Genomic DNA, 11,889 nt, shown 5'->3' with positions numbered 1-11,889 from the left:
ATTAGTGGACATTTTGAGCCAAAGCTTTCGACACTTTCAAGCTACTTTGTTAAGGCCTAGTGTGCTCGGAAGAGGACATCTGGCCTTCCCTGTGATGTCTTGTTTTCGGGTGGGATGCAATTTATTCTGCTGTCTTGCTGAGACAAAATGGACACAGCATTGGACACGAGTGAATAGGCGGGGTTTTACAATGATATTCCAAGTGCATGTTACACAACTAAAGCAATAAGAATTTCATTGTGTAGCATTACTACGCTTATGATAATAAAACTCTTGACTCTTGTCTCCCCGGTCAATATTGACATGCGTTTTGATGTTGAAAATGGGATTCCTTCATGTATTTATCATGGCCTCCATCTCTCCATTATGTGCGCCTCATGCTGGACTCTGTATGTGTGCGCCTCCCCTCCTCCTCTCCCTGGCATTAAGTTCAAACTTGACACTGATGTTGACTCACTTTGTCACCCCTCGGTGGCCCTCTACCTCCCTTCCCCTCCTCTCACTCGCTCGCTCTCTCTCTCTCTCTCTCCTCTCTCTCGCCATCGCTCGGAGGACAAGAGCGCCCGCAGACGCGTTTCTCTCCAGAGCGCCCCCCCCCCTCTCCTCCTCACCCTCACCCCCTCCCACACACACAACCTCTTTCTCTCCCTCCATCTCTCTCATCCACACTCGCCTTTACACACACGGTATTGTCAACAAAGCTGGAGAACAAGGGACGAGGGGGGATCAGGGGAATCGGGGTACACGGGACCCCCGGCGTTGACACACCTTGATAATCTGTAAGTTGGAAACTTTTACTTTTTGCTTCATATTGCTGATGTTTGGAGATGGGCGTTAGGGTCAAAAATTGAAAGTCAGTTCTGTAAGGGGTTAGCGTTGGGATGGGTGACCTGTGACCTTTCGCCGTTGTGGACACTTGTGTGATGGTGGCAAATCTTGGAAAGCCTCCTAAAAATTGTGGGAAAAGATAGGAATTAATTTTTGAATCTTAAATTAGGGCAAACAATTTGGTCCAAGGGCAATGACGCCATTTTTACGATTTTTTTTCTACCATTCATGAATAACGGTCTATATTCCAGTCTGAACTGTATTAATTCAGGAATAAATTGTTTTAAAAAACTTCTACTCTTTACTGTGATGTAACTAATTCACTGCCAGCCCATTTCAAATAAATCTTTGGCGTCTATAGCCGTTATTGGCAGTGAATGAGTTTACAGATTGACTACCAGCCCAATTACGGTTCAATGACGTCTATAGCCGCCAACGGTGGTGAATGAGTTGCTTACGGCGACCCTCCGAGTGTATGAGCGCACCATTCCATGCGTACTGGTGCGGGCGCATACTTGTACACGCTCGGCATTATCGGCGAAGCTAAAAGCGAGTCGCATAATAAATGGCGCGGCTCTCAGAGTGGCTTCTAATGTACCTTGGCTCCCAAAGGTATACCAGCATTCCAATGTATAACACACACACACTACGACAGCCGGCATGTAACTAACTCCATTTCTGTCTGTCATCATGAGGCTAATTCGCCACAATGCCGGCCATGTGTGAACTCATGCGATATCAACCCCTCCTTCTTTTCCTCCTCCTCCTCCTTTGCCGCTTCCCTTAGGAGGAGGAAGAGGTGGAGGATCGAAGGACGGCGCCAGGAGCCCAAAGTGACAGTAAACAGGGGCGAGCACGCACACAGCAGGACGGCTGCCTTGCTCTTCATGGTGGTTGGGACACTTGTAGTATGTATGAGAAGTTAACCATGCTGAACCTGCAGAGCGGTTCAAACTGGAACGGGCCTAACAACTGGTACCACGACCCCACGGGTGTACAGACTCAACACAGCACAGGTGAGAGTTTCAAAATTCAAGCTCCTGGCGGCTTTTCGTGACTCTGGCCTCACTTCAGTGTCCGAGGGATGCCTGCTGGACGCCGAGGGCGGCATGGGAGGAGAGGCGGTGGTGGGAGGAGGAGGAGGCGGAGGAGCGGGACGAGGGGGAGGCGTGCCGGTGGATCGGGACGAGGGCGAGGAGTCTCAGCTGAGGCTGCAGCTCAAGAGGAAGCTGCAGAGGAACCGCACCAGCTTCACGCAGGAGCAGATCGAGGCGCTGGAGAAAGGTCAGGGCACGTCTGCACGCAACCATGGTCGGTCGCGTGGCATCGCCGGTGGGTTGGTTTAAGGGCAGCGGAAGGGGCTGTGCAATTACGGACACTTCATTAGGTACGCTAACAAGCTTCAATGCAGGGCTTGTATCAAAAATTCGTCCCGTTTGAAATTTAAAGCTGATGATATCACAAGGAAGATTGGATCAAATAAAAGCCCCATTCCTACCATCTTGTCGTATCATGAGCCCGATGTGAAAATCTATTCAAATCATTGCTGGTACGGCTGCAGCTAAATTGTTTAAACTCATTCACTACCATTGACGGATATAGACGTCAAAGATCCAATTTTACTGGGCTGGCAATAACTCATTACTGCCATTGACAGATTTGTAAACTAAAAATCCATTTAATCTGGGCAAGCAGTGAATGAGTTAATAATTGTTCATACTGTTATTTTCGTCAATTAATCAATGTTTATTTAACCCATTTATTTATGCAAAAACAAAGTATTTCATATTGACAGAAATGAAAACAGAGCAGATTTTGGTCATTAAAGTTAAAAAAAATAATAATAAAAAGGCAAAAACGTATGTGAGTTCTTCGATAATAGTTCTACTGATTCATGACCCATAAAACCAACTGTTGGGGGGCAAAATGACAAAGGATTTGGACAATTTTAAACTTAACAAGAAAACGATCATTTAAAAGGATTATTGATTAATTTGATCATTTATAAAATGTTGATTAATCACTCCCACTCAAATTGGTAGTTACCGATATTATTGTTTATGTTTCTGAAATAGTTAACGCACCAGTAAGCAAAAGTGCTTTAACAGAATTGATTTATTAAAGCTAAACTTTTATTTTTTTTCATTGAGTTTTCAAAAGTAACTTTATACAGCAAATTCCCCCCTGTGCAGTTTTTTAAACTGATCTTTTGATCTTTACTTGAAAGGCATTTCACAAAAAGACACTTAAGGAAATTTCAACATGCCACGCCTACTTAGGTATCACAATTACAGGAGTGTGCCCGCCCTAGGCTAAACTACTGTGAGAATGATGTGGAAGAAAATGACCCAAAACTGGTCACAATACTGCACAAGAGTTATTTACATTCCACCTAAACATATAAAATCATTGGTGTCATTGACTGAGCACACCAGAACTTACTTGGGCAGCTCAAATGAGACAAAAATTATACACAAAAAACAAACGCCCGCAACAGCGGACACAAATGAAAAGCGTTCTACAAACAGTAAAAATATGAAAAACTTAAGGTGCACAATATAGAAATAAAAAAAATCTGTCATTGAGGAAAATGATAATGGGGTGTTAATTTAACTATATACATTTTGCATTTTCACTTCATCATAACCAAAACATTTTGTTTCAAACATTTTTTCAAGTAATATCTCTCCGACAAAATTAAGCAAGAGCCCCTGAAGATCAAGTCATTAGAAATGACAGGTATCCCCAATGAAGTGTCCCGTAAGTGTTTTCTCTTATTTTGCATCAATGAGCCCTGATTGTCATACGCAGATGATGACATTAAATTAAGACCACAACAATATTCCAAAAAAAGGGCCTCTGGCTGCATAAACAGTTGAGTTTTGATAATGCATCATTACTGTGTATGCATAATGCAGTAAGTCTGCTATGCACAAGCACACACACATGCACACAGAGACATCAGAACGCCATCCTTGACTGGATATGGCTGCAGCGGGCCCTTGAGCGAAATAAGGACGCAATGTCCACTGCTCAGCCGAGTGGAAGTGTATCACTGTGGTCACTCCGTGCAAATGACATTAATGAGGTACACTGACCTCGGTGCACGGCCAAGGCACAATCACAATCATGTGTTGACATAGACGCCAATTATAACCAAGCCAATTAGAGCAATTTGCCAGACAGGTTTAATTCATCAGTTCTGTGGTGCTATCTTGTGCAATATGGATCTGTTAAGCATGTGTTAAATGTCCAATATATCAATGGGCAACATCGAAGTGTTGACCTCGTTTCAATATATGTGCTGGTAAAAGTCAGTTATTAATTAAGCAATACAGTGAAACCCTGGTTTGTGGGTGACTAGGTTTATGGACAGTTTGAAAGGAAAATAATGCACTTTTTTTTTTGTTTGGTGCAGAATTAGCATGTCCACAGAAGGCGTACTTTAACTTTTTCTTAAACTGGCATGAGCAGGTTAGCGATCGTGCAACCTAAATGTATTACTGCTGGAAAAAGAAGCCATTTTACAGCACTTTTATCAACACCCCAAAACTCTTTAACATATATTTGCACAAATAGACGAGTTACATATGAAGAAACTTCGATGTGGTGGAATAAGCTGATGCTAGCGAGTGATGGCTAGCTAGCGACAGCACGGTACCATACATGTGATAACTGAGTGTTGAAAGTCTACTGTTAGCAAACTTCATGATGCAATATTTCCCTTAAAATCTCCTTAACGTGACTACACAGCTTTATTTGCATTCACCATAGATATACTGTCAAAATGGCATACAGCATACTTTAGTCAAGGCCAGGGGTTTCCAAATGTTGTCATTTGAGGGCCACATCGAGAAAAAATATATATTTATTCTTTTTTTTTCCCTTTCACCACTCAAACTGTACAGAGCATCATGCATATCCATTTATACGATTTTCCCCCATTCTAGTATAGACAATAAGTCTGAAAAATGGGAAAATACCACCAACAGGTTAGAATTCTTCCGCATTAATTCATCATATACTAAAATCAAGCAAGCTAGTGATAAAAATAAGTTATTTTCTAGATAATTTGATAAAATGATCCATAACAGTGTCTGTAAACGGTTACAGGTTGGATGGTTTTTGATTTATCAAAATGATACAGTGTCCAACTAGACTAATTACCACGCCTGCGCAGAACAGCAGCCAAATCCACATTCAAAACCAAAACAAAAGCAATCTGTAGTAAGATGTCAATTTTTAAAAAGTTACCAGAAGATCAATAATGTGAAATGTTCATAAATCGGACCTTGACACAAAATGAATGACATTTTGCTCTGCAAGGTGACTTAGCTTCTATTCAGGCCGTGTCAAATGTCATTTTTAGTTTACGCTGCGGGCCACGGAAAACTGAATGGCCGACAACAAATGTCCCCCGGGCCACACATTGGACACCGCTTGTCAAATCAGAAATGTCTAAGATGTTGCTAATTTGCTAGCAAACACACATTTTCCTCTTAATAAGGCGTACTAATAAACTCCAATCCAGTTTGTCTTGTTCAAAGCTGTGAGTCATAATATTAGCAACACCTCTCCATATGCCACAATGCAGTTTTTCATGCAATACTTGTTTCCAATGTTGATCACACTGAATGCTTGATTCAATTAGCGTTTGCCCAAGTGGCAAAAAAACTACAACCTGCCACTTCTTTAGGGTTACCGGTGCAGTCGCTTTGGATTTGTCGGCAATGTATGCATTTTGTCCATTTGGAATTAAATCGACATATAGTAAACATTTTTGACATTAATACATAGCGTCGCTGGTATCTGGGGCCCAGACTTTGGTAAATAAAAGTTGAGGACAAAACTCAAACCTGCGGGGATTGCCAAGTCGGCCTACTTTGAAATAAAAATGCTTAGGCAGCCTCTCAACTTGAATCCTTTCCTTTGAACTTTCGGCGCGTTCCATCACCATCAATAATTCACATAAAGTGCAACAGATAAATATTTCAAAAATGGTTGTAAGGATACATCTCTCAGCCTCCTTGATTGGTGTTTCCCACAGAAAGTTGAATTAGTCAACACCGATATAACGCAGGGAACAGGAAAAGAGGATGAATGCTGAGTGATCGGAATGTCATCATTTTTTTTAAGTATCTGCATTGTTTCCTGACATGTTAATTTCCTGTACAGAGTTTGAAAGGACACATTACCCAGATGTCTTTGCGAGGGAGAGACTGGCCAATAAGATTGATTTACCTGAGGCCAGGATACAGGTGAGAAGATTGAAACCTTGACTTTATAACAGAGCTGTCAAATAGGGCACCTGTTCTAATTTGACATTTGACTACAAATGTGAGTTGATGATGAAAAATGTAGCGCCCCACGTGGCCCAATCACATTGAAGTAAGCTCCTCTTCTGATTACACTACTTATTACAGTATTTATAGAAGGTGGTTTGGTGGCACAGTGGTTAGCACGTCCGCCTCACAGTTAAGGGACATGAGCTCAAATCCACCTCATTACCTAAAATGTCCCTTTTTGGGGTTATGAACTTGTATGTTCCAGAAACAATTAATAATTATTTTTAAAGGATTTTTGCATGTTTGTTTCATTAAAAATCTCAAGTACCACCTGAGGTTCCTTCAAGTACCCCCAGGCGTACTAGTACCACTAATTTAAAAGGCCACGGTGTGGTGCTGCTTTATTATCATCACTGAACGTCATAGATGTCACCTTGTTAATGAGATGAACCCCCTGCTCGGCCAAGGTGTGGTTTTCCAACCGAAGAGCCAAGTGGAGGCGAGAAGAGAAGCTACGCAACCAAAGGAGGTCGGGAGGGGTGACTTCCTGTTCGCAGAGTCAAGCTCCCCTGACCACTTCCTTTAACACGTCTGTCTACCATCAGCAGCACGGCAGCAGTTCTGGTATGCTTTATTCACTATGAATGTAAAAAGCACAGCGGTATGTTAGACTTCAGTAGGGCTGGGAAAAGCACAACCAGGTGTGCTTCTATCTCGAATGGCATCCTGATGAACCCCCTCCTTTGGTCCATAGTTACAGAGAGTCCTGAGCATGTGTGTGTGTGTGTGTGTGTGTGTGTGTGTGTGTGTGTGTGTGTTCTTTCTTGCAGGGTCCATGTTGAGTCAGGCTGAGTCGTCGCTACCCAGCTACAGTTCGCTGTCGGTCTTCTCATCTGGAGTCCAGGTTAGTCCTTTAAATTATTTCAGATTAGATTTGTCCTTTACATGATTTTATTATATTATATTGGATAGACAGACAGACAGACAGACAGACAGACAGACAGACAGATAGACAGATAGATAGATAGATAGATAGATAGATAGATAGATAGATAGATAGATAGATAGATAGATAGATAGATAGATAGATAGATAGATAGATAGATAGATAGATGGATAGATAGATAGATAGATAGATAGACAGACAGACAGACTTGCAACTATTATATATAATAGAGATCTTTTCCATTCTTTTTTTCTGGTCAAGCCAAGCTTGTTCCGTGGTCAATTGTTGCTAGACAGGATTGACAGGTTACAATCATATGGCCTTACAAACCAACTGTTACACCCCCCACCCCCCACCCCTGCAAAAAAAAAAAAAAAACAGTCATGCAACTATCACCACTACCTCTACAACTACTACTACTACCACTACTAATAATAATAACAAAAGTAATATAATTTTAGCAATAATAATATGAGTAACAATATGAATCATCATTAGGCTCCAATTTTACATGATGATGTAAATCAATACAAAAGCTGCCCATACAGTAGTCAACACAAGCATGGCTCAGTAAAAAGTTGTGGGTTCGATCCCCGACCCTAATGTCAGTTGAAGTGTTTTTGGGCAAGACAAACCTATTTTTCTCCCAGGGGACCTTGTATGACAGCAGGCTCAATTGGTGTTTGAATAGGTGTGAGCCTTCGTAAAGTGCTTTAAACGCCATATTGTGTAGAAAGCACTTTATAAGACCAGTCCACTTTCATTTGGCCCAGAAAACAAACAAACGGTCAAGATTTGGCACTTTGTGGTAATCAAATCAAACATATTTTAGTTATTTTTTTAATTGAAGCTGTTGCAACTTGTGCATCCTCTCTAAAAGTATGTCATTATTTGCTCTATCATATGATGTTTATTGAGCCAAAATATATTTTACATGAGAAACATAATAGCAGAGCATTTCATCATTGTGTCTGTCACTAGATGTCAAATTATCAAATAATTACAATCTACTTCCTGCTAGCTTTGAATTACTCATATGCGCTAAAGTGGTTTTTGTTGATCAGGAATACTTATCCTTTTCTTCTCCTTCTATGGTTTACATTTTTATCAGTCCATCCCTCCGCAGTCGGCCTCCTCGTACTCTTGCATGTTGCCTCCATCACCATCTGCCCCGCGGAGCTTTGACACCTCAGCATACTCCTCCCCTCACCTGCAAACTGCGCCCACGGCCAACTCCAACACTGGTGAGTGCTTCTGATTGATTGCCTCTATGGAGATCAAAGCAAAATCAGATCCTTGGATCACTGCATTTCTGCCAATATTATTTATTATTGACCGACAGTACAACGACTAGAAATTCATCCTGCGCTGGCTTTTATAATTCCATTATTAGTGGTGCGCAGGGTCCCTCTAGTGGTAAACAAAAGAATAGTTCATTTGAATTTCATTTGTAAGAACTGCTTGTTTAAAGGCATTGCTGTAGGAAGATTTTCGATTTAACTTTTATGAATTTTAATGTAATCATTCAATACGATTCTTTTTGTTTTCCTGTATTTAAATGCAATGTTGTTGAAAGGGGAACATGTTAAAGGAGCTTATGTGAAAATACTTTGTGGGAATTATACCTCTCTCTAAAATTAAGATGAACACTTGCGGCTTTTTCCCTATTTTTTTTAGGTATTTAATTATCATGATACCTGGGAGGAACCTTTTTCATAATTAAACGGTAGAGTACTTTGGTTATTCATTTTTGTTTGCAAGACTGCAACAGCAATGAATGTGCAGAACGTGTTAGTGGAAATCTAGTGAATATGTAAAGCTGAATACTGCAATTGGCTATTGATACTACAAATATAGAATAAAAACTTTTGTAAAAACAAAATAAATGAAAAAAAGAATGACAAACACATAAATCTGAATTTTTAAAGCAGGTTTTTAAAGCAGCAACAAACTAGAAATACTGAGCTAGCATTCGCATCATAGACTACTTGCTAACATTATTTACATTTTTTAATGCGCTATTACAACATTAGAAAAAATATCAAGACATTTAAATCTTACCTGTTGAATCCTTTCATGCTAGCCGAGGTCCCTTTGCTCTGGTTCTGTTTAGCTAGCCTTGTAAACAGTTGCTTGCAAACGAGAATTGGGCTTTTTTTTTCAGAGTTAGTATTCATAAATAGTTTCAACAAAAATGTAAAACCTACCTTTGTCGTTTCATCTTCCTAACTTTCTTCTTCTGCTTCTTCCTCTTTGTCTTCTTCTTCTCCATCATTAGTATCAACTTCCTTTGCTTCTTCTTCAAGGATTACAAATAAATCAGTATCTTGGGAAACAAGAGTTATTATTTGCCTTCTTTCCCTATTGAATTTGGTACTAAGTACAACAAAATGTTGTACAGTCTTTTTTCTCCATATTGACCTTGCTCTGACTCGTGCTTTCCTAAATGTTGCTGCTACTGTATTTCTGTTTACTGTTAATTGCTCTTTGAGGCCCCCTGGTGGTTGAGAATGCACTGACCTTGTCTTCTCCCTGCGTTTCTTTTCCCTCCAGGCCTCATATCACCCGGCGTTTCGGTGCCGGTGCAGGTCCCTGGAACCGAGCCGCAGGCCATGAGCCAGAACCTGGGCCAGTACTGGGCCAGATTACAGTGAAATCATAAAAAAGAAGAACATAAAAGAAGACAGAAGAGAAATAAAGGGATAACACAGGACTGTGCTTTCCAAAATAACTCGATGACCCTGATATGCATCAAATGTTTACAAACATATCAAAGAGCAGCTTTGGTCACACTTGACGATACTCTACTGCTATTTGCTAAGGATTTACTTGCCCATCAGAATAGAATTAGAATTAGTTCAGGATTAGATTTCAAACTAAATGTGGGCTACTTGACTGAAGAATGCAAGTAAATGCCAGCAAATATTTGTTGCGTATTGTGAAGCAGAATCACAGTTCCTTGTTCCATGAGCAGCTCGGTGGGAACAAATGCATGCCCAATTGAAAACCGTTGAAAAATGAAGGTTCCATCCCGATATATTTCTCAGAGTGTGTGTTTCTGTACATACATCAGTGTATGATGAGGTGTGGACTTTGTCAATGTTACCAGAGGAAAGAATGTAGCCTAAAATTTGCTTATTCCTTCAACCAAAATGAACAATAGCTAAATAATGCAGTTTTATTATGTTGCAGGTTTCCAAACCAAAAAAAAAATCAGGTAAATGGGAAAAAGTATTTTTTTTATAACTAGTGAAGCTTATATAAGCTACCGACAATCGAGGCTTGCCTGCATGTTTTTCAGGCTGACAATCAAAGCAGGGAAGAGAGGAAATACTGTGAAATGATACTGCAACACTGCGATGGCAACATTCAAAACTGTGCATGACCAAACGTAAACCATGAGACAATCAGCCGCATCGGAAATGTTTCTGTGAAAAATGGCGCTGTTCCCTCTCCTCTGAGTGCTGGTTTTTGGTGGATGCAACTCAGTTTGTGCTCTGGCGCCATTGTCTTTACAATCTTATTTATTTGTCTTTTCACTTCACAGGTCCTCGGTGTAGTTTCTGTTGCTGTGTGTGTTGTGTTAGTACTGTTTAGCTGCCAAGAGTCAACCCTTTTGTGAAGGCCTTGGATCCCTTTAATGAAAATAAAACGTCAACCATGCAAGTTGTGTGATCTTCATTTGTGGCAGAATGGATAATGAAAGTGAAAGATGTTGGACTCATCAGACCACAATCCTCATTGAAATATATAGATTTCACATGTTTTATCTTGACATAGTTACACATGTAATCTAAATACTGTCATTCCCCTAAAGTACGGGTGCGTCCTATAAACGGTAACATAATTGTTTTATTTTTTTTTGACACCATTCAAGAAAGATCATCTGTCATATAAACTGAGTTTTGACACACAGATATGCGCTGTCAGCACTGAAAGCAGTCTGTAGTCCGTCACCCACGGACGCCCGTTTGTGTAACTGTATAACCACAGACATGGTGTCAAATATATATGTAGAAAAAATAAAATGGAAAACAAAGTATTATGAGTGTAAACTGAGGTAGACCAGCGCCTGACAAATGACGGACCAGAAAAAATATTTGTCAAATGCCGCCCTCTAGTGGTGGCAGAAGGTTGGGCAAAAACACACTGATGGGCTGAAGGACCGACAATTACAATTTCATCTTGCTTGAAAAAATTACAGACTGACGATGACGAAAAGGGGGCGGGGCTCTAATGAATGTCGGCTCAGCAAAAAAATGTAAGCTGCCCACGTAGTCACTTACAATAATTACAGTAACAGGACAAGCTAGAGGCCTGACGTCAGTGGTCTGTCATTAGCAAGTGCCTGTTGCCGCTAACAGCAGCTCTTGCTAGCTGAGATTGTTACGGCATTAATTTTAATATAAGAAGCGAGCAGACTGAACCACCGCACACACAAGGCTACTGCTAAAATTGAGGATCATGTAAAAGTTATGATGTTGCCAATTGATTAAAAGTGGCGCACAGCACTGTGTGCACCGGTTAGAGAATCCAGAAAGGTATCCCATTTAACTCATTTATTAATTGCGGTATTTTGGCATAAACACACAATCATATACTTGATGAATAACGAATGCTGCGCAATTTTAGGTATTAATGGTAAAAAAAAAAACTCGAGCGTTGTCGCTTCAAGCACATTCAGTTACACTGGCACGGCATTCACTGACCATACACAATGTAGGAAATCTGAAACACATTTGCAACAAATGTATAACTTTCATATATGAACAATACATAAACTATACATTGTTGCCAAAGCGTTGGTGCATCTTATACACTGTAAAATAG

At 40.5% G+C, this 11,889-nt stretch overlaps 1 protein-coding gene and 1 long non-coding RNA gene across 2 annotated transcripts; one reads left to right on the top strand and one right to left on the bottom strand.

Moving 5' to 3' along the window:
- The first annotated feature begins 618 nt into the window (after window positions 1-618).
- Window positions 619-10,725, top strand: pax10 (paired box 10). Its single transcript, XM_088438631.1, has 8 exons — window positions 619-779; window positions 1,616-1,844; window positions 1,903-2,112; window positions 6,004-6,086; window positions 6,581-6,737; window positions 6,944-7,017; window positions 8,171-8,303; window positions 9,613-10,725. Exons 2-8 carry the CDS (start codon window positions 1,739-1,741, stop codon window positions 9,711-9,713), a joined length of 864 nt encoding a protein of 287 aa, XP_088294757.1. The 5' UTR covers window positions 619-779; window positions 1,616-1,738; the 3' UTR covers window positions 9,714-10,725.
- LOC148409539 (uncharacterized) lies at window positions 7,449-9,813 on the bottom strand. Its single transcript, XR_015868342.1, has 3 exons — window positions 9,580-9,813; window positions 9,121-9,358; window positions 7,449-8,327 (listed from the first exon to the last, which is right to left on the bottom strand). It is a non-coding gene; the product is annotated as an uncharacterized LOC148409539 (long non-coding RNA).
- Window positions 10,726-11,889: the final 1,164 nt, after the last annotated feature.

The sequence above is a fragment of the Hippichthys cyanospilos genome, chromosome 17 (genome assembly GCF_059441005.1).
Source record: "Hippichthys cyanospilos isolate Australia breed blue-spotted pipefish chromosome 17, RoL_Hcya_1.0, whole genome shotgun sequence".
Classification (NCBI taxonomy): domain Eukaryota; kingdom Metazoa; phylum Chordata; class Actinopteri; order Syngnathiformes; family Syngnathidae; genus Hippichthys; species Hippichthys cyanospilos.
This window is presented reverse-complemented; position numbering and strand designations above follow the sequence as displayed.

Excerpts from the sequence above, each read along its gene's own strand:
- pax10 (XM_088438631.1), top strand. The coding sequence starts at position 1,739 with ATGTATGAGAAGTTAACCATGCTGAACCTGCAGAGCGGTTCAAACTGG. Across the intron at positions 6,738-6,943 it reads GCAGCACGGCAGCAGTTCTG|GGTCCATGTTGAGTCAGGCT; the intron begins GTATGCTTTATT and ends TCTTTCTTGCAG. Across the intron at positions 7,018-8,170 it reads TCTTCTCATCTGGAGTCCAG|TCCATCCCTCCGCAGTCGGC; the intron begins GTTAGTCCTTTA and ends CATTTTTATCAG.